We start from the raw sequence: 19,791 nt of genomic DNA, 5'->3' as shown, positions 1-19,791 counted from the left end.
TGACCCTGTCATTTGATATTAACCAGCGCTCCTAAGTAGCACTTGCTATCCAGGAAAGCTGATGTGGTCCGAGTGGGTTCCAAGGATCACACAGCTCAAAGCTGGCCGCTGCTGGGACCCTGACGAGGTGGCTTGGGGCCTTGAGCCAGGCATGGCCTGGAAAACCTCTCAGGAGCACGCTGGCCTTTCTGACACAGCAAAGCCCTGGGCAGTCAGAGAATCTTGGAAGACACATCGAGCCACTTAGCTAAACTCATCTGAAACCAAACCAAAAAGGAGGACGCCGGAGAGAAAACAGCCTTATTTCCAGCCCTGCTTGCAGCCTTTCCCAGCAACAGAGGAGGACTTTCTCTGCAGAGGGTCTCATGGTGATACAGCCACGGCACAAAGAAAGTGCGCTCCTGTTTCAACTAGGAATGTTAAAATAATTCATTTTGGAAATAAAAGCCAAGAAATGGAAGAAAGGGAAAACAGACATTTGCTTTCAATTATTTCTACTGCATAAGTAAATCAAAAGAATAGAGTTTGCCCCTTTCCAAAAAAAAAAAAAAAAAAAAAAAAAACGTTAAGAGAACTGGAGGAAAGATTCCTTTCAGGGCAAGTTTTATTTTCCTCTAACCTCAAAGGAAAAATCTGAAATAATTTTTATTTTGAAACTGGTACTTAAACGTTTTAATATACCTCTTTGGGTTCTGATGGAAAAAGAAGTTTCAAGCACTATCTTTTGCAAGGTTGCTAAGGAAACCATTTGTACCCTGGGTGATGAGTCAGAAGTCTTAAGTGCTGGCTTATAAAACAGAAATTACAGAAATCAAGAATGGCAAGTCTTTAAAATGATTTATGATGTTAATGTTTATGTTAATAAATCTATTTCTCAGCAGAACTCCAGACTGGCCTCTGGAATACGTTTGATTTCTATAAATGTGGATTTCTAAGTTTAGGAGGTAAATCTGACCTATCTTGAGGAAGACACACACACACAGAGGAATGTACGTGTGCTGCACACACACCAGAGTGGAGACAAAGCCTGGATGGACAAGGCCACGCCGCTCATCCCGCTGGGCATGGCACCCTGCACTCTGATCCCAGTTCGAGGACAGCAAGTGTTCAGGGAAATATGTAGCTTACATCTTCAATCAATTGTCAGAGTCCCTGAAGTACACTGTCTAGTCACTTTAAACAGACTACCAGTCATTTGGCTAAGAACCTGGAGAACAGAACATGTCAAAGCTTGCTGCCCTGACCTTCCTGGAGGTAGACTCCAGTCTCCTGGGGCTACACCACACACCGCAGACAGAAATGCCTTATGCTCAGAGCCAATTACGTTTGGGCCCCACTCAGCAAACAACCAGCTCCGGGCCCTGGGAGTGTAAGATCGTGCACCTTCAAGAGCCGTGAGTAGGCTTCAGTGGTCCTCTGAGCTGAGGAGAGCAGGACAGAGCTGCCACGTGGGCAGGCAAAGGTTTGGCCACTGACACACAAACATATACCCTGAGCATGTGCTTGGGAAATGATGGGGAAGGAGGCTGGGTTTAGAGAAGGCATTTCTCGACTGTAATTCTGGGAGGGAAGTACAGAGAAGGCTCGGTAAAGTAAAGAGAATCTAGAAAGTTCTGAAGGTACATGTAGAAGGTATGTGTAGGTAGGTGTAAACCTAGTTTGCTGGGCTGAAGAGGTGGCTTTTGGGGGTGAGGGGGTGAAGAGAGTGAGTGTCCATCAGGCAGTTTCTCTGAGCGACGGGCCAGTATGTGGCACACAGCCAGTAGGCTTGCCTGGTGGGTCAGGGGACAGAGGTGAGGCCAAAGTGCAGGCTGCTGTGGGCACACAAGGCAGGACGTGAACTCTGGGCTACTTGTCAGGGGAGGGACCCTTCGGACAGAAGGCACTAAAGCCTTTACAGAAAACTCTGACAAGAGAGACAAAGGTGCCTCTGCAGAGTTCTCAGAAGCAATGTCATCTGAGCTAATATTTCATCAGGAGCATGGCTGGTGCACTGAAGAAAGCCTGGTGGTGGGAGAGACAGGTTAATCTAAAGGCAGACCGAGAGGTGTGGCAGTGGGGCAGAACACCCAAGCATGAGCTCATTTTTGGGAAGGGGGTGATGGCGGGAGGTGGGCTCCACAGAAGAGGAGCCAGGAGCCAGCACTTCCAGGAGGATGTCCTGCGGCAAGCAGCCCCATCCCGTTGGGCCTCTCTTACTGCCATTTACCCCGGGCTCTGTCCTGTACCTTAAAGTTCTTCTGCGATTCGGGAGTTGGGCTTTCCAGGTCGATGAGTTTCTTGAGGTCCTCCTCAATGGTGGACTTGGAGGCCGGCTTGGGGGACGCCCGGAGGTCCCTGGTTGAGGCACGCAGCCTGGTGTGGGCTATCTCGTTGCCGTCGCTCTGGTGACGCCTGGAAAGAAAGGGAAGAGAGGGTAGCAGCCCAGCTGACAAGGTTGAGGGAAGCGGGCGATGGGCCCAGAGGCTGTAAGTCAGTGGGGAAGTACAGGAGAGAAAAGGTGAATCTGCTGGGGTACCTGTTTGTGAAAGACACCACCAATCTAAACGCAAAAGAAAAAATTCTGATGACTAAATCACTCTTCTACGGGAAACTGTTAGCTCCACTAAGCCCAAATTAGCAAGACTTATTAATAAAAGACCACAGGCTATGAATCTCAAGTGTAAGTTTTGTACAAATACAAACAACATAAGTGAATGAATCGCGTAGGGTTTTGTTTTTCTTCTTTTTTCTTGCTGTACTACTTTGTCAAAAAGTTCTTTATATTCAGGGGTAGTCCCTTTCTAATACTCCCTCCAGTGGCTCCCGGCCCAGTTAAAGATGACATGAGAAGGCTGTGATTAATATAATCAAAGGGATAGTGTCATCTTAGTGCCAAAGGGTCATTTATCTCAAAGTCTGTTCTTCAGACATACTCTCTTCCTACAAGATCGAAGATTCTCAAATCAGTGTTTTGCCACACATTTTATTTAAGGAATGAAGCAGAGAAATAACTGAAGACAGGTTTTACTCAGGAGAAAAGAAAAAAATCTCCCTACCAAACACCAATGCCTTCCCAGACCCCAGCTGGCTTCCTCTCTTGCAGGAAATTGCCCCAACCTTTTCTGTTCTTGGTCATGTTGAAAGCGAACCACTCAGGAAGAGAAGCAAAAGAGTTCTTACTTTCTTGTGTCCATGAATCCCACGGAGTTTATGGTTCCTTCGGGTTTCTTCCAACCAATCAGGTACTTGCTGGTCGCCCCCTGGCGAGGGTAGAAAGTCCTAGGACCAGACGAGGAGGAGGAGGAGGAGGAGGAAGGTAGGAGCTGTGAGGTGGCAGGATGGAGCTCTTCTTTAGGGGAGCTTCTGGCACTGGTGAAGACAACGGGGCTGGGAGAGTGTCGGGAGCCCATGGTGCTGAGGAGAAGCAGGACAGAGACAAAACGACCCTGGTGTGCATGCGTGCATCCCGGGGTCAGCACAGCAGCCGTCGAAGTGTCGTCCAGGACAGGAGTGATGGCCAGGTTAAAGAACAATGAGTATTTCATAAAACAGTAATGGGGATGGGCTGGCTAGCCAAAACAGTCTTGTTTTCTCGCTATAATTTAAATGTCTGCTGTGAAAATGAAACACGGTCACCGGGGCTGAGTCTGCACTTTGAGGTTAAAAAGCGAAAATAGTTAAGACTGTCAGGGATGCTCTGAAACATGCTAACAACTGAGCTTTGCTACGGTGAAGCCTGGAAGAGGCAAGTAACAGGCGAACTGGCAATAACAGGTGTAGCAGTCTCGGTGGCTGTCTGCCTTGCCTTCCTCAGAACCAGGGCTCCTGGTGATGCTCCCCAGGTCCAGGCTGAGGAAGGGACACGACACTGGATCAGGCATACAGTTCTCCACACATCCACATCCACGGCCAAAGGGGCACACTGAGGTCTCCTTCCCCATGGCATCTGGCATTAAGACTGATTCTCTAGAAAGCTGTTCAATGGAATGGAAACGCATCACTATCCTACACCATATGCAAAAATCAACTCAAAGTGGACTAAAGACTTGAATATTAAGATCTGAAACCATAAAACTCCTAGAGGAAACCACACGGGATAAGCTCCTTGACATCGACCTTGGCAATGATGTTTATGGATTTGACACCAAAAGCAAAGGCAATAAAAGCAAAAATAAACAAGTGGAAGTATTCGAATTAAAAAGCTATACACAGCAAAGGAAACCATCAATAAAATGAATGCAAGTCATATTTCTGGTAAGGACACAATATCCAGAATACATAAAGAACTCCTGTAACTCAATAGAAAAAAAAATGTGATTAAAAATGGGCACAGAGGGGTGCCTGGGTGGCTCAGTCGGTTGAGCGTCTGGCTTCGGCTCAGGTCATGACCTCACACTCCTTGAGTTCGAGCCCCGCGTTGGGCTCTGTGCTGACAGCTCAGAGCCTGGAGGCTGCTTCAGATTCTGTGTCTCTCCCTCTCTCTGCTCCTCCCCTGCTTGTGCTCTGTCTCTCTCTCTCTCTCTCTCTCTCAAAAATAAACATTTTTTAAAAAATGGGCATAGAATCTGAATAAACATTTTTCCAAAGAAGATATACGGATGGCTAACAAGTATGTGAAAAGCCGCTCGACCTCACTAATTATCTAGGAAATGCAAATCTAAACCACAATGAAATATCACCTCACACCTGTCAGAATGACTATTACCAAAAAGACAAGAAATAACAGGTGTTGAAAAGGATGTGGAGCAAAGGGAGCCCTTGTGCACTGGCTCTTACTACAATGAAAGTTGTCACTGAAGGTTTAGTGACCAGGATGGGGTCTCAAAGCATTTGCCAATAGCACTTTGTTGGTCAAAACCCAATGGTCCTGAACTGAATGAAGTATGGACTTTTCATAATGATGCATCAATACTGACTCCTTAGCTACAACAAATGTACCACAGGAACAGGAACATCAAAGGACAACAATGGGGGAAACTGGTGAGGGGACGTGGGAACTCTCTGTACGGCTTTGTAACTTTTCTGCAAGTCAAAAACTATTCTAAAATAAAAACGTTTCTTACTTAAAAACTAAGCAAATGAACAAAACCAAAAGCCCCAAATCTTAGCGGTGCTGAGACAGGAGATACTACACGCAGGTGAAAGTGATCTTGAACCCCCACCTGCAACCTTACCTAAACATCAATTCCAGCTGGCTTGTGTATTGAAACACAGATCCAAAGATTCTGGACTATACCACGAAGAACATCTTTATGATAGAGGCAGAAGTCTCTTTAAAGGATCATAAAGGAAAAGACTAAACTCCATTGAAAGTAAGAACGTCTATTCATCAAAAGACACAGAAAAAGAAGATGTATAAAATACAGGTCCAACAATGGGCTCCTATCCAGAATACAGAACTCCTAAAAATCAATAGGAGAGACCACCATACAGACAAAATGGGCAAAGATCTGAAAAAGGAATTTCACAAAAGAGGATATCTAAAAGACCAATACATGTTGGTGCTCAACATTATCAGTTAAGAGGAAAATGCAAATGGAAGTCAAAGGGGGAACCAGTACACCCCCACCAGAATGGCTAAAATTAAAAGACTTCTGACATCAAGTGCTAGAAAGGATGTGAAGTGACTGCAACGAGCACACGATGTGAGTGTTACTTGCCACAATCTGGTTGTGTGACAAACTGGTTCGGTCTCTGCGAGAGTTGCACGTGTATCATATAACACAGCAACCCCACTCCTAGGTATATACTCACAAGAAATGTACACGTATGTGTACCAAAGGACACGTACACGAACCTGTAACATCCATAAATTGGAAACACTCCAAATGTGCAATAGTGGGATGGCTACATGAGTTGTGGTAGGTTCTCACGACGTAAATATAACACAGCAATGCTACCTGCAGCACATGGGTGAATCTCACCAACATAATGTTGACTTAAAGACACAGAATAAAACATATGGTAGGATTCCATTTATATAAACCCCAGAATAGGCAAAATGCGTGTGTGATTTTAGGATTCAAGACTGTGTTTACCTTTGGGAAGAGATGGGAATGACCAGGGAAAGCAAGTGAGAAGAGTGGGGGGAGGGGGGAGTTTGGATGTTGGCTAAGTTCTAGTTCTTGATTTGGGTGGTGATCCCATGGGCATGTTCACTCTGTGAAAATGCAAGCGGATGAACACATATGACCTGTGCCTCCTTTGGGATAAATGTTCTACTTCCACGAGAACACACCCACAAAACTATGTAAGTCAATGACCTGAGAGTACAAGCCCTACATTCCATGAAGCTTGGCCACCAGCAGGGCAAAGAGGGGGTGGGAGTGGGGACAGAGCTGACCCAGCAGGTTTCCCACACTAACTGGGCCTTGTTAACACTTCAGATCAAACTTAACCGTCTCTTTTATTTTTGTAACTAAGGAGGAGGTAAGAAATGGCCAGCCATATTCTGATTACTCTAACAAGTTTTCTTTTTCCCTGAGATTTTTGTAGCTAGAGAGGAAGGGAAAGAAAGAAAGGAAACAAATGAACAAACAAACAAAAAACCCTTACAAGACCTCAAAGGGCAACATAAATTTCAAAACGATGCAATCTCACCCAGTTTTTACCTTGAATACAAAATTCCTCTATGAGTGCCATATCTAAATCAATGAGAACAAAGTAACAGCAGGTCTCTGTTATGGAAAACAGACTACAAGTGGGTAGGTGAAGTGGGAAGGACATAAAGACAGAGGCAAATGAGCTCAGACACGGTAGCACAAGAGACTCACGTTAACAGCAACACCCGGGAGCAGAGGCAGTGTCAACAGGAGTTTCTGAAATAGTACAAGTGCAGCGTTTGGAGTCATTTGCCACAAGATGACAGGCTCGTGGTTATGTGTTGCTCACTTAGGGACAACAGCTTATCTCTGGTTTGCAGACTTTCCCCACCTGAATATATCCACCTCCTATGCACTTGTAACACAGATGTGAGGGTGTCTCAAGCCTCATCTGTGGTTATGATCTGAAGCAGATGCCCACAGGGTGAAAAATAAGTCAAAGTCTAATGTGCACACCTCTCATCGTGAATAATCATGTGCTTGCTTTGCCTTGATCAGCATCTACCAGCGAGTGCAAGTGTTTTTTAAGTACTAGATCTGGTGCTCGCATTCTAGGCATGTTAAAATGCATACTGCAGGGCCCCACCCCAGAGATTCTGAGTTGGGGGTGGAGAGGGAGCACATGGGAATATGTACTTGCGACTCATTCCCAGCTGATGCTGTGGCCCTTTAACTCCTAACTTGAGAACTACGGTACCATCGGTGCATTTGGATCTCCCATATTTTCCCTTTCTCAGCAGCAAATATCTTGATGTGATAGTATGGGAATGCAAAACCCTGGGGCTTTCAAAGAGACCAAATGTGTGGTCAGAACAGAAATAATTAGCCATGAGAATGAAGAGTAAATTGTATAGTCCATTAATTTACAAATCATTCCTCCATGTTTTACAAAATAGCTATGTCCGTTTCCACCATAAGGTCCAGACTGCATGAAAAGGAAGTTATGGAAAAGGCTTGGAAACATCAAAGAGAGCAATATATACAGCATATACCAGTTCTTTGGAGCTCTTTGCTTCCTGTGTGAATTTCATTAGTTCCGTTTCCCTGGGAGGCATTCAGTAAGTTTTTTTAACTAGATTATAAACTCTGTGAAGGCAGGGATTTTTCTTTGTGTGTCTAACAATGCCGGAATACACTAGACACCCAGTAAAATACCTCCATATGGTATTTAGCACGTATGGAGCGCACCATCTGTCTTAACTTCTTTACCTTACTGACACAGTCTGTCTCCCCCACTTAAATCTACGTCCCATAAGGGCTGAAATTTTTGTTTCACTGCTATATTCTCCATGCCTAATGGTCCCTGGCCATTGTAGACATTCAATATTTGATGAAAGAAACTGTCAAATAAACTAGCCGTTTGTTTTAATGTAAGAATTACGTATGAAGGCTGTATTTTACTCATATTGTATTTAAAATTGGATGTTGCTTTATTTTTATTGCAAGAAATAATTAAATCTACAGAGTATGCTTCTGTTTACAAGTGTATTCTTAAAAAGATAACTGCTTAAGACCACGGACCTAGACATTGGTTTTATCTGTGAACATGATGGCTGGCACTAGATCCCAGGTGTGAAATAGCAGCACACTTTTATTCATGGATGGTTATAATCAAGACAGCCCTATTAACAATTGATTAGATTTGGGAACAAAGGTAAAAGCAAAAAAAATAATTCATTGGTAGTTCTTCCTTCTTTAAAGTATACAACTCACAGCATGAAGCAAGGTGAGCACTTTGGTACACTTGGCCTCTAACTTCAAGTAGGCACATGAAGATCACCTGGGGGCTTTCCAAACACACATTCTTGGGCCCTATTCCCAGAGATTCTAATTTGATAGAGCTGAGGAGGTGCCTAGGTGAATGTATTTTTGCAGACTCTCCCCTAAGTGTGCACACTGCTGGAGAACCACTGCTTGAATCAGCTGAATTATTCCTATTGTTATGACTTCATCGAAATCCAACTTCATACTGTCAAGATCAAGAAGGTGAAGCCATTGGAGCAGGGTTTCTCCAGCTGTGGACTATGGCCATCTGCAGGTGTTGATATAAATGAAGATTCCTTGGCTTCTGTCAGATCTTCGGGAGCTCTAGAAATCTGTATTTTAACAAACTCCCCCCAAAGGATTCCCATGTCCCTAGAGTTTAAGAACTACTGTGTTAGCGTCTCACCTCCTCTTGCTCTCAAATAGGTGGTCTCCTCCTTCCTCTGCAGCCCCGTCCCCAGGCCCTGCTGTTGGTGGGGCTCCTTGAAGTGACCAACCCTGTGGGCCTCAAACCACCTGGAGGGAAACGCACCCACACACTTCCCCTGAAAATCTCTGAGGTGGCTTTAATTACAAAACAACTTCTTAATGTTTAGAAAAGACTCAGCTCAGAGAAACTATTCATTCTCTCTTAATTGTGTATTTAAGTTACAGCAAGAGGAATTTCAGATACACAGACACAGGACAAAGTTTTGAACAGGGACAGGATGTGATAAACACTGAACTTGCTCAGAAAGGTCATGGGCCCTCTCTTCTCGGGTTTACCTTACTCCTGTCCCCCTTTGGAAGCGGTTGGACAAGTTCTCATCCTGGTAGGATGGTTTGAATAGGACAAGGAATGGACTCTGCTCTTTCAGAATTCTTTTTGGTCTTACGATTTAATGGCATTTGGAGAATCTGGGCTTTCCCTATCAATGGGATGAAGGAATTAGTTGCATCGTAGAACAAAGTAATGATAAACTTTGTGTCAGTGAGTGCCGCCCCAAGCAATCTGACATCTGCACTTGACAGAAGTCTCATTTTCCCAATGTACACCTGACATTTCAGCCACAGTGGCTCTGTTTCTCAGTCTTTGAGATTAGCTGAACACCACTGCACTCTTGGATAAAATAATCCCCCACTCGGTAAACCTAAAGAAATGGGGCACGGTAGCTTAGCACAGATCACCTGGAGTTCTGCTATAAAAGCAAAATGCGATGTAATCCTGAATGTCCACTCTGTGTCGGACCACAGAGCGGAAAATTATCGATGAAAATGCTCCACAAACCTCAGGCAAGCAGAGCCAACCACATGCTGAAGAGAAGTTCTGGGTTTGTCATTTGAGAGGCTGCACTTTCACATTCTGAAGAACTAGCTCGTGAATCTTAGAAAAAGAACATCCTCACCTTAAGAAAAAAGTGTAGATGAGAGGCACTGAATTGTTGGCAGTTACAAAAAATTCCAGGCAGAAGATATTTAAGAGAGAACTGTTACAGATAAAGATGGCAGAATAATTTCTGAACAAAGAAGGCGTGTTTTCCGCGTACACAGGACGCCAGAGAGGGCAGAGGGCCAAAGTGAGACACAGTGGCTCTAACACATGCATCGGTACACGATCATCGACAGTCCAGCGTGCTACGCTAGCCTGAGGCACGCGTTGACGGGTGATGTAAAGTGAACGTAAGAAGCCCTTCTTTACCTCTACTCTCGGGAAACGTACGGCATTTCTGGTATGAACAGTCAACTTGTTAAGTCAACCAGAAAAAATACATTCATCAAACTTGACTGTACTGATGACCCTTCTAGTGAACGTCACACACTGACCAACTTACACTCAGACATCAATTATTTGCATACAAGCTATTAAAAAGTCCTCCTTGGTTATGTTTTGCAGATGAAAATCTTTCAGAGAAGTGACTTCGCTACAAGTTCCTGCTGTACTGGGACTTATACACATACCTGTACATAGGAGCACACAGCTCTGTGCAAATAGTGACACTTCTATACAATGAGCTTTGACATACGGTATTCGTCGGGAATTGAGGATTTATGTTATTTTTGAATCGGATTATTAGTGGGAGCCTTGAGTGTTCAGGCAAAAAGTGAGATCTTTAAGGAACAAGTTATTCATATTTGATCACCAAGATGTACCGAGCACCTTCCTGTTACGCTCCTGGTGGCACACAATATGCGAAGGTGTTTGGGAAGAACATATTGGGTGAGAAATCCTCCAGGACTGGATGGCAGGAAAAAGGAAGTCATCACATGAGTGTACTGATCGGCTGCAGAGCTCTGAGGGGGCCCAAGGAATCAAGAGGAGGCGGCAGAACGGCTGGCGAATGAGGGTGGCCATAGAGCCTGGATACTCGATCAGGTCAGGACAGGACGTCAGGAAAGAAATGTGGATTTGCAACTACGAGGTTTTCAGCTTTATGACGTGTGCTCTTTCTTTTTCTTAAGTTTATTTATTGAGAGAGAGACAGAGACAGAGAAAGTGAGCACAGCACACACGAGCTGGGGAGGGGCAGACAGAGTGTAGAGAGAGAGTCCCAAGCAGGCTCTGCGCTGTCAGTGCAGAGCCCCAAGGGGGGCTCCACACCTCGTGAGCCATGGTATCATGACTGGAGCTGAGATCAAGAGTTGGACACTTAACTGACTGAGCCACCCAGGCGCCCCTATAATGTGTGCTCTTAAATCTAGTTCTCACATCAGCATTACCATCGGTTACACAGCACTAACGAAAGAGGTCTTTGGTCATCAGAGAAACCAGCACTGCCTACTGCCCAGGCCAGAACTCTAAGAAAAAAACGAACTCAGCTGGTAAAAGTGTTTTAAAACTGAAACTATCTTCACCTCTCCTGTGCTTACCACAAACCATTTTTTGAGTGGTTTAAGAGCTAAAAGTCAAATAGCCATTGCGGGGGCGGCGGGGAGGACCCTCTCTCTAAATTTCCAAACTTCATAGAAAATACATAGATATACTCTGGGAAGCAGCACTTCAGAGCAATTTATAGACTTTTCGAATGTAGAAAGTTATCAGTGTATATGATTTCTCTTAATGACATGCAAATATAACAACCCGGTGTAATTACCAACTTACATTAATGCAGTTCTCATGGGGTGCCACAAAAACCCTGCACAATCATCAACAGGGAGACTGGAGGACGGAGGGGGTAGGAACACAGCCCAGCCAGAAATACGCAGAGGAACTTAATCACTGTAATTTAGATTTTGTCACCAAGTCCCAGGTACAAGCTCTTTTATGCACTGTCAAGAGATCTCCACATTAATTGCAATTCCTGTCTTCTGAGGACACAAACACTCTAATTTGCAGTCATTTTAGTTTCTTTAGCTTTGTGCATTTGGTGGCTAAGTCCCCCTTTCCTCCAGAGAAGGAAGTCTGCTAAAGCTCTGATTATCCAGCCTGCTCTGCCAAGACCAACAGACAAGTCACAAAGCATCCCGCTTACCAGAGTCTAGAAATGAATGTGACTCAACCCATCAGCGGGTGGGAAGCCCTGTGCCCTCCCTGAAAGGCCACATTCTTCTCTTCTCTTTTCTAGTAAGTTTGACTTTCAACAGAAAAGTTATTTCCAAATGATGATTTAAATGATTTCTGCATGGTCAGTTTGAAGCAGAAAACAGATAATGCTTTGAGGCCTTCGGGCAGCCCCAGTCAGCACAATCAGATAATGCAAGCCCAGGTGCCTACTTTTTTGGGGGAAGGGGGGAAGGGGGAGGGGAGAGAGAGACAGAGACAGAGAGAAAGACAGAGAGAGAATGTGTGTGTCTCTCTCTCTCTCTCTCTCTCTCTCTCTCTCTCTCTCTGTAGATCCCTTGGGATTTGTCAGAGGGCACAGCTGACGTCTTGCCCAGTGCTTTTCAACCTTACTACATGGTGATGCTATTCTAGGCAAGACCTCTATAATCTTTCTTCTGCCAACAAATTAGACCAGAGAGCCATATCCCCAAATGGAATTATCATTCTTAAAAAGATATCCTCCTTTTGGGGTACCTGGGTGGCTCAGTCAGTTAAGTGTCTGACTTTTGGTTTCAGGTCAGGTCATGGTCTCACAGTTCATGGTTTTGAGTCTCATGTCAGGCTGGGTGGGTGCTGACAGCGAGCAGCCTGCTTGGGATTCTGTCTCTCTCTCCCTCTGTCCCTCTCCCCCAATCTCTTTCTCTCTCAAAATAAATAAATAAACTTTAAAACACTGTTAAAAAGAAAAGATAGCCTCTCTTCGAAATAAAGAACAGAACACCAAAAAGGCAGAAGTCAAGCTAAACCTAGAAATGACACAGAAACTATCTGGAACTGAAAAACAATCGGAGTCTGTGCACAGGAGCAGCCGATGAGACGGTGGGGCATGCCCAAAACAGTGAGTGACTGTTGTAATTATTGGTCATGTGATTCTAGGTCCACATTACATTATTATGGTATTTGACGTCCAGCTTTCTGTTCTACTTCCCCAAATACTTCCTTAACACATCTGAATCAAACACTCTATTTTTTGAATCGTGGAAAGATGCCTGAGTGCCTGGTACTAAGAACATCAAGACTGCTTCCCAACTCCCTTTCTGTTTGGGGTCAAGTAGTTTCCAGGCCTGCAATGTGGTAAACAGAATAAAAACCTGTGCAATGCTTCACACCATAGGGCCAAATGGACATTTTCAGATGCAAAGGTCAGGAATCTTATCACTAACAATATAGACACAATGAGAGAACTGAAATTTAACTGGTCGAGTTAAACAAATCCAAATTAAATCCAGGACATCTTCTGTCATTAAGATTATCTGGTTTTTACTGGCAGATTATGTGCCTAGATTCTCATTTGAACAGTAAAACTAAATCTAGCTTCTTCGCTGTTTTTCTTCAGGGCATAATAATAAAAGGAGGCCCAGAAGGCAGCAAGGTCAGGTGCTGTCGTGCAAACTGATCAATGACAGCCAAGGATGAGAGGTAAAAGGAGAAACCACCACAGAGATCAACAGGCCCAAAAAGACAGTATTGGAATATTTCCTCCTTCAAAGGGAGAATCTTGTCATATTTTGGATTTTGGGCTCAAATCCAAAAGAGGAAATGAAAAATGGTATTTATTTTGCCTATCAGAGAGATCTCTAAGGATACAGGAGAATGTGTGCTTTCCTGCTCCGAATACATGGGATGTCTAATTTTAGCTACACTTTTCTGCTGGACTCCCCTCCCCCAACCCTCAACATATCACTGGCAGGAGGCAATTCCTGGAAAAGGATTCCCCTGCAAACACTGGCTAAGTGATGTTCTCTGACAGGCAGTGTGAAGGATGGGCTGAGCATCATAAATAACACCATGTTCCTCTTAGAAAAGACCCCTTTCTTCTAAAAATACGCTCAAGATTTTCTTCCAGTGTTCAAAAGACTGTTTGACTGATAGACGTTCTCTATCACTACCTGAAAGCCTGAATTATAAAATTCTTCTCTAATTCTGGTACACAGGATAATTTTTATAAGATCAAACACAACTTTACAAAGAGTAAATCCGTATACTTTTCTCAGTTAAAAATAATGCATTAGGGTTGTAGGAATAAAATATTTTGGTGGCAAATAAAAGGCATATGTAAAAATAGCGGTCACTGCACGGAAAACCCCTCCTTTATACTCTACTGAGTGAAGCAAAGTGAGATGAGGCTGGAAACTCGATTCGGGAGTGGGCTGGGAAGGCCAGAGGCGGTAGGGGAGGGCAGTTACCTTGTGTGGGAAGCAGCGTCATTTATACTGAAAGTGCTGTTCTCCCTTGTCAGAGGGTTTGAGCCCGCTGGGCTCTTGCCGTGGATGTCCAGGCTCAGGGAGGACTCTGTTTTCCGGTCCATGCCGAGGCCGTCTGTCTCTAAAGTCCGATCTGCCATGGAGATCACTTCGCTGGAACTATGCCACAGGGGCGCCACTTTCTCTTTGCTGGGCCCTGAGCGAGGGGACGACGTGGCAGCCCCCAGGGACGCCGTGCTGCCGTGGCTGGGACCATAGGAGGTGGTGTCGATGCCACTGTCAGCGGAGGTGCCTTGCAGGTAGTTGTAGCTATTGAGCTCAGACTCCGTGCGGTCCCCATCGTACCACTTCTCGTCGCTGTGGGCACTCGACGCGTTGCTGGAGAGGGTATTGCTGCTGGAGTGGCTTGAGTAGTGGCTGTCAGACTGCAAGGGAAGTAAGACTGCCTTAGGCATAGGCTCTGCTTCTTGAACACTGGGAAGAAACAACGGGAGAATGGCCCTGTGGCAAGTTTCTGGTTATGGGGTTCTCACGGCACAAAAATTCCAGTGATAACAAGCCAAATACAGGAGGGGCCTGGAAGAACCTATTCAGAGTGTTCATGGCAAAGAGTGCTGGAAACAGGCCACGTTTAGATTTAGAACCCATTTTTCAATTCGCTTAGGCTAAATACTATCAATAATATTGAGATCACTTTAATCAGAAGGTATGCTGGATTCCCAAAGTCCTACCAATCAGAGCAAATGTAAGGCAAAATATGAGGCTTATTTGTAAAGAGATCTCCTTTTCCTTCCCCCCACTGGCATCTGTGTAGGAGCCAGCTTTCTAAGGAGTGCTTGGAGATACAACTTATGCTACGTCAATTCAAGGGGCGAGCGGGGTAGGTGGTAGGGAAAGGAAATGATGGTGCTTGGACAACTGGATATCTGCATGCAAAAAACAAAGTATGAAGTTGGGTCCTTATTGCACAGAAAAATAAACTCAAAAGATCAAAGGCTTAAGTGTATGAGCTAAAACTATAAGACTCTTAGAAGAAAATGTAAGTATACATCTTCATGACCTGTTTATGCGATGGTTTCTTGGATATGAATGACACCAAAAGCACGAAAGATTTTTAAAAAATTAATTGGATCTCACGAAAACTAAAAACTTTTGTGCTTCAAGAAACCCAATTAAAAGACGGGCAAAGGATTTGAATAGACATTTCTCCAAAGAAGATATCAAATGGCCAACAAACACATAAAAAGATACTCAATAACATGGTGCCTGGGTGGCTGAGTTCGTTAAGCGTCCGACCTCGGCTCAGATCATGACCTCACGGTTGTGAGTTCTAGTCCCGCGTCAGGCTCTGTACTGAAAGCTCAGAGCCCGGAGTCTGCTTCAGATTCTGTGTCTCCTTCTCTCTCTGTCCCTCCCCCGCTCGCACTCTGTCTCTCTCAAAAATAAACAAACATTAAAAAAATTAAAAAAAAAAAAAAGATGCTCAACATCGTTAGTTCCTGGAGAAATGCAAATCAACACCACAATGAAATAACACTTCACACACTAGGATGTTCTAACCAAAAAGGCAGACAGCAGTGAGGGTTGGCACGGTTGGTGGGAATGTAAAATGGGGCAGCTGCTGTGGGAAAACAATCACAGCTCCATTCTTAGTATCTACTCGAGAGATGAAAACACATCACAAAAAACCTTCTAAATGAATATTTACAGAGCATTATTCATAATAGCCAAAATATAGAAGCAATCCACATGTCCATCACCTGGTGGATAAAAAATGTATATGCATACAATGGGAAATTATTATCATAGAAAGAAATGAAGTACGAACACATACCAGAACATAGGTGAACCTCAAAAACGTTATGCTGAATGAAACAAACCAGACACAAAAGGCCAAATAGCGTATGTTTCCATTCATGAGATGTCCAGAACAGGCACATCATCAGAGACAGAAAGTGGATGAGTGGCTGTCGACAGCATGGAGGGCATGGGAAGAGCCTGGGTAACTGCCTGAGGACACAGGATTTCTTTTTGGGGTGGATGAAAGCGTTCTGCAGTTAGACTGTGGTGGTGGTTGCACAGCTTTATGAATATAGTAAAAAACCACTAAATTGTATAGATTAGTTTTTCTTTAATGTTTATTTATGTTGAGAGAGAGAGAGAGAGGGAGAGGTAGAAGGAGAGGGAGGGAGAGGGAGAGAGAGAGAGAGAGAGAGAGAGAGAGAGAGAGAGAGAGAGAGAGAGAGAGAGAATCCCAAGCAGGCTCTGTGTTGTGAGCGCAGAGCCCCATGCAGGACTCGATCTCATAAACCATGAGATCATGACCTGAGTCGAAATCAAGAGTCAGACATTTAACCGACTGAGCCACCCAAGGGCCCCTAAACTCTATACTTTACACAGTGGCTTAGCTGCTTAGAATGTTCTATAATTTACCAAAGAAATAAGATTTCAAAATATATCTGAATAAAATAATATTTTAAATTAGATGGGAGACAGGAAGTCCAGATACCTGGTGGAGATCAAGTGAAAAGAGGAGAGTAGACACTAGCTCAAGAGTGTGTGTGTGTGTGTGTACACATGCAGGTGCATGTGCATGATGGCTGAGAAAGGGACATGCTCTTCACTGGCTACGGAAAGAGCAGGAGGAGGACGCAGAAATTTCACTTTAGAGGGAAAGATTCTTTCTTAAACAAGAACCCACCAATCCATTACTTAACTGGTGCCACTCTGGTTTTTTGCAACAACACCTTTTATGTTATGAGGTCTTCATTTATTTAATGTTTATTTATTTATTTTTGAGAGACAGAGAGAGAGAGAGAATGCGAGAGAGCGTGGGGGAGGAGCAGGGAGAGGGGAAGAGAGAGAATCCGAAGCAGGCTCCATGCAATCAGCACAGAGCCCGACATGGGGCTCGAACCCACGAACTGTGAGATCATGACCTGACCTAAAATCAAGAGTTGGACACTCAACCAACTGAGCCACTCAGGTGCCCTGGCCCTCATTTATTTTTAATGTTTGTAAGGCAGAACTTCTTTAGCTCTGGATCTGTGCTGTGTGAGCACTTTTAATGGGGTTAGCCCAAATCGAGATGTGCTAAGAGTGTAAAATACAGAACGGATTTCTATAGGAATGTGACACGAACCACATTTGTTATGTTAAGTTTTGTAGTAGCCAATTAAAAAGTAAAAAGAAATAGGTGAAATTAATTTTAAGAGTATATTTAATCTAACCTAATCTATCCAAAATATTATTTTACCATGTCATCAATATAAAGGTGTTAATGAAGGAAAGGAAATTGACAGACTGGATAATTTATCACTTACAACATGTTGTGATGACAACATCGCATTTCTTCAGTAAATCTCTCACCCACAGCCCAGTGCAGGGCGCTTGCCCACGCACAGGCGTGTGCTGTTTCTTTAGTTCCATATTCATTTTACTAGGGCAAAACTTACATGAGCAAAACCTCTTATTCTTAATTCCACCCATAAGTAATAAGGAATTAAGTAGAACTATGGTAAAACAAAAATGTGTGTAAGTGTGCAGGACAAGAGAAGCAGGACGGGCAGCTGTCAGGAAGCTATTTATCCCTTTGACTGATGTTCCAAACATATCTCATGCATGCAACTGTGTAAGCAAATAAAATCCACTTTCATTTCTTTTTAATTTTCTAAAATGTTTATTCATTTTTGAGAGAGAAAGAAACCACGCGTGTGCACGCAAGTGGGGAGGGGCAGAGAAAGGGGGGAACAAAGGATCTGAAGCGGGCTCTGCACTGACAGCAGAGAGCCCGACGTGGGGCTCGAACTCAAAAACCTCGAGATCATGACCTGAGCTGAAGTCGGGCGCTTAACCAACTGAACCACCCATGTACCTCCATAAAATCTACTTTTAGCACATTTCTGTTCCCAACATTGCAGGACTGCTTGTGCTGCATCACATGGCCTTCCATCCAGGTCTGTGGGGGTGGCAGGTGCATTCCAAAGAGGAATTTGAGTTAATCTCAAAGCAGCCTTAGGGCCCCTGGCAACAGAAATTCCAGGGCCATGACTGCAAACACCCATCGCCCACCAGGGTCACGTGACTTCTTCTCTGACCATGTGGAAGAAACACCAAAGCACACTGTGAAAACAGCCATTTTCACACTGCACAAAAGGCACATCGCTAGGAAGCTCATCATTTTTATCGTTTGACGGTTAACTTACATGCCCTTGTTTGTTTGGAGACAAATGGACCACCGGATCCTGCCGCATTAATCTCCCACTGGGGCTCTCTCGGAAAGCTGGCAGTACCTTTGATACTGCTGGGAGATGGCACGTTGGCTCTGGAATACAGCACAGGACATTACGGTGCGGGCACTAAATAGGTACAAGCACATGTTGACAAATGAAGACGGCTTGCCATTGCATTTCTCAGGTCACTGACCAGCAAACTCTGAATTTCAGCGATAAGCTTGTTGAGAGTTTACACGATAGACAGCATGTCAGAAACTAAGTGGCTGATGGGTAAAGCTTGCAGCTGGTGACAGTGTGTCACGTCATACACATTAGCATAGCCAAGTACCACCAAACCAAAGGCCATGAACAACGCGGCAAAGTTAGGAATCAACTTTTGGTTCTGGGGGAAAGTCGAGAATATATGGATTCAATTTATGAAATTCATTCATTGCAAAGTGTGGCTAACCTAGCTTGGTCTACATTACCTAGACAGGCATGGATGCAATCACGTGTTACTTACCATGACACTTTGGAAATATTTTACCTGTATATTCATGCTGCTCGAGGACAAAAGAATTGAAATCCTGAGGTCCTCTATAACTGTAAGCTAAGCACAACAGAAAAGACACACAGCAACTAGTTTACTTAAGACAATTGCTTCCTTTTGGACTCCAAGCTGGCGTTCAAGATGGGGTTCCAAAGGTAAAGGCTAAGCGATTTAGCTGCTTTAACACACCGGTAGCTAACAGCAACAATTCTGGACTTCTGCAGCACCATTGCTAAACGTAAAGGACTGGGCAACATACTCTATGACTCTGACTCTCAACCATTTCCAAAAGCAGAGGCAGAGAAATGAAATCTACTGAGATGGGTGTGCCAATTAAGCTCAACTCCTCCTCTCCACTGGGGTACCAGTTTGTAACACACTGATGTACAAAGACAGGTAGGTCTGCTAGCAAATGAGAATCTCCTCAGCCTTTTCAATCAGTGACCTGAAAGTCGTTACGGCGTTTTGTTCTTATAAGGCCGGCCCTTTATACACTCAATACAGTACGCTGAGTAATGAGAATGGAACAATTGTTTTTCTTGATTTCTCCCTGGCATGGGTTATACCAACCAAGCCCCAGATTCCATCTGACGTGCCAATTCGAGAAAGCTAGGTTATTCCTCTGGAATCGTGGAACGTAAAAAATCAGAAAAAATTTATTCTAACATTTTATTTGAAGCCTTCGATATTGGACGGTGAAAGGCCACCAGTTGGTGTAAAGGTTTCTCTGGCAGGTTCTGGGGTATCTTACCAAAGTCATATCTTACTAACAGGATGGAACAATGTGTTGAAAAGATTCATTAGATTCATTGATATTAATTTCAGAGCCTTATCTATTAAGAGTGGGATGCCACCAAAACGAAAGTAGATGCAAGGAAGAAAAGACTGGAGGGAGGTTTATGTGAGCGAATGAATCCAGGTCTAGGACGAGCCTCATAATTACCCTTTCCAGTCC

The 19,791-nt window shown here is 44.1% G+C and overlaps 1 protein-coding gene across 13 annotated transcripts in view; it reads right to left on the bottom strand.

Moving 5' to 3' along the window:
- Positions 1–19,791, bottom strand: part of SIPA1L1 (signal induced proliferation associated 1 like 1) — a 362,796-nt gene that overhangs the window by 21,392 nt on the left and 321,613 nt on the right. For 11 of the 13 annotated variants that reach the window (XM_053889553.1, XM_053889555.1, XM_053889552.1 and 8 more), the window contains 5 exons: positions 18,834–18,896; positions 18,278–18,396; positions 14,055–14,497; positions 3,163–3,396; positions 2,229–2,394 (listed from right to left, as the gene is read on the bottom strand). In XM_053889553.1, the coding sequence (XP_053745528.1) occupies positions 2,229–2,394; positions 3,163–3,396; positions 14,055–14,497; positions 18,278–18,396; positions 18,834–18,896 (1,025 nt within the window). The remainder of the gene's footprint in view (positions 1–2,228; positions 2,395–3,162; positions 3,397–14,054; positions 14,498–18,277; positions 18,397–18,833; positions 18,897–19,791) is intronic. The other 2 variants (XM_019451366.2, XM_019451367.2) reach the window with 1 other exon arrangement.

Source organism: Panthera pardus, unplaced genomic scaffold (genome assembly GCF_024362965.1).
Source record: "Panthera pardus isolate Hobbes unplaced genomic scaffold, ASM2436296v1 HiC_scaffold_24, whole genome shotgun sequence".
Lineage (NCBI taxonomy): Eukaryota > Metazoa > Chordata > Mammalia > Carnivora > Felidae > Panthera > Panthera pardus.
Note: the sequence above shows the minus strand (reverse complement) of the source record. Positions and strands in the feature narration are given on the sequence as shown.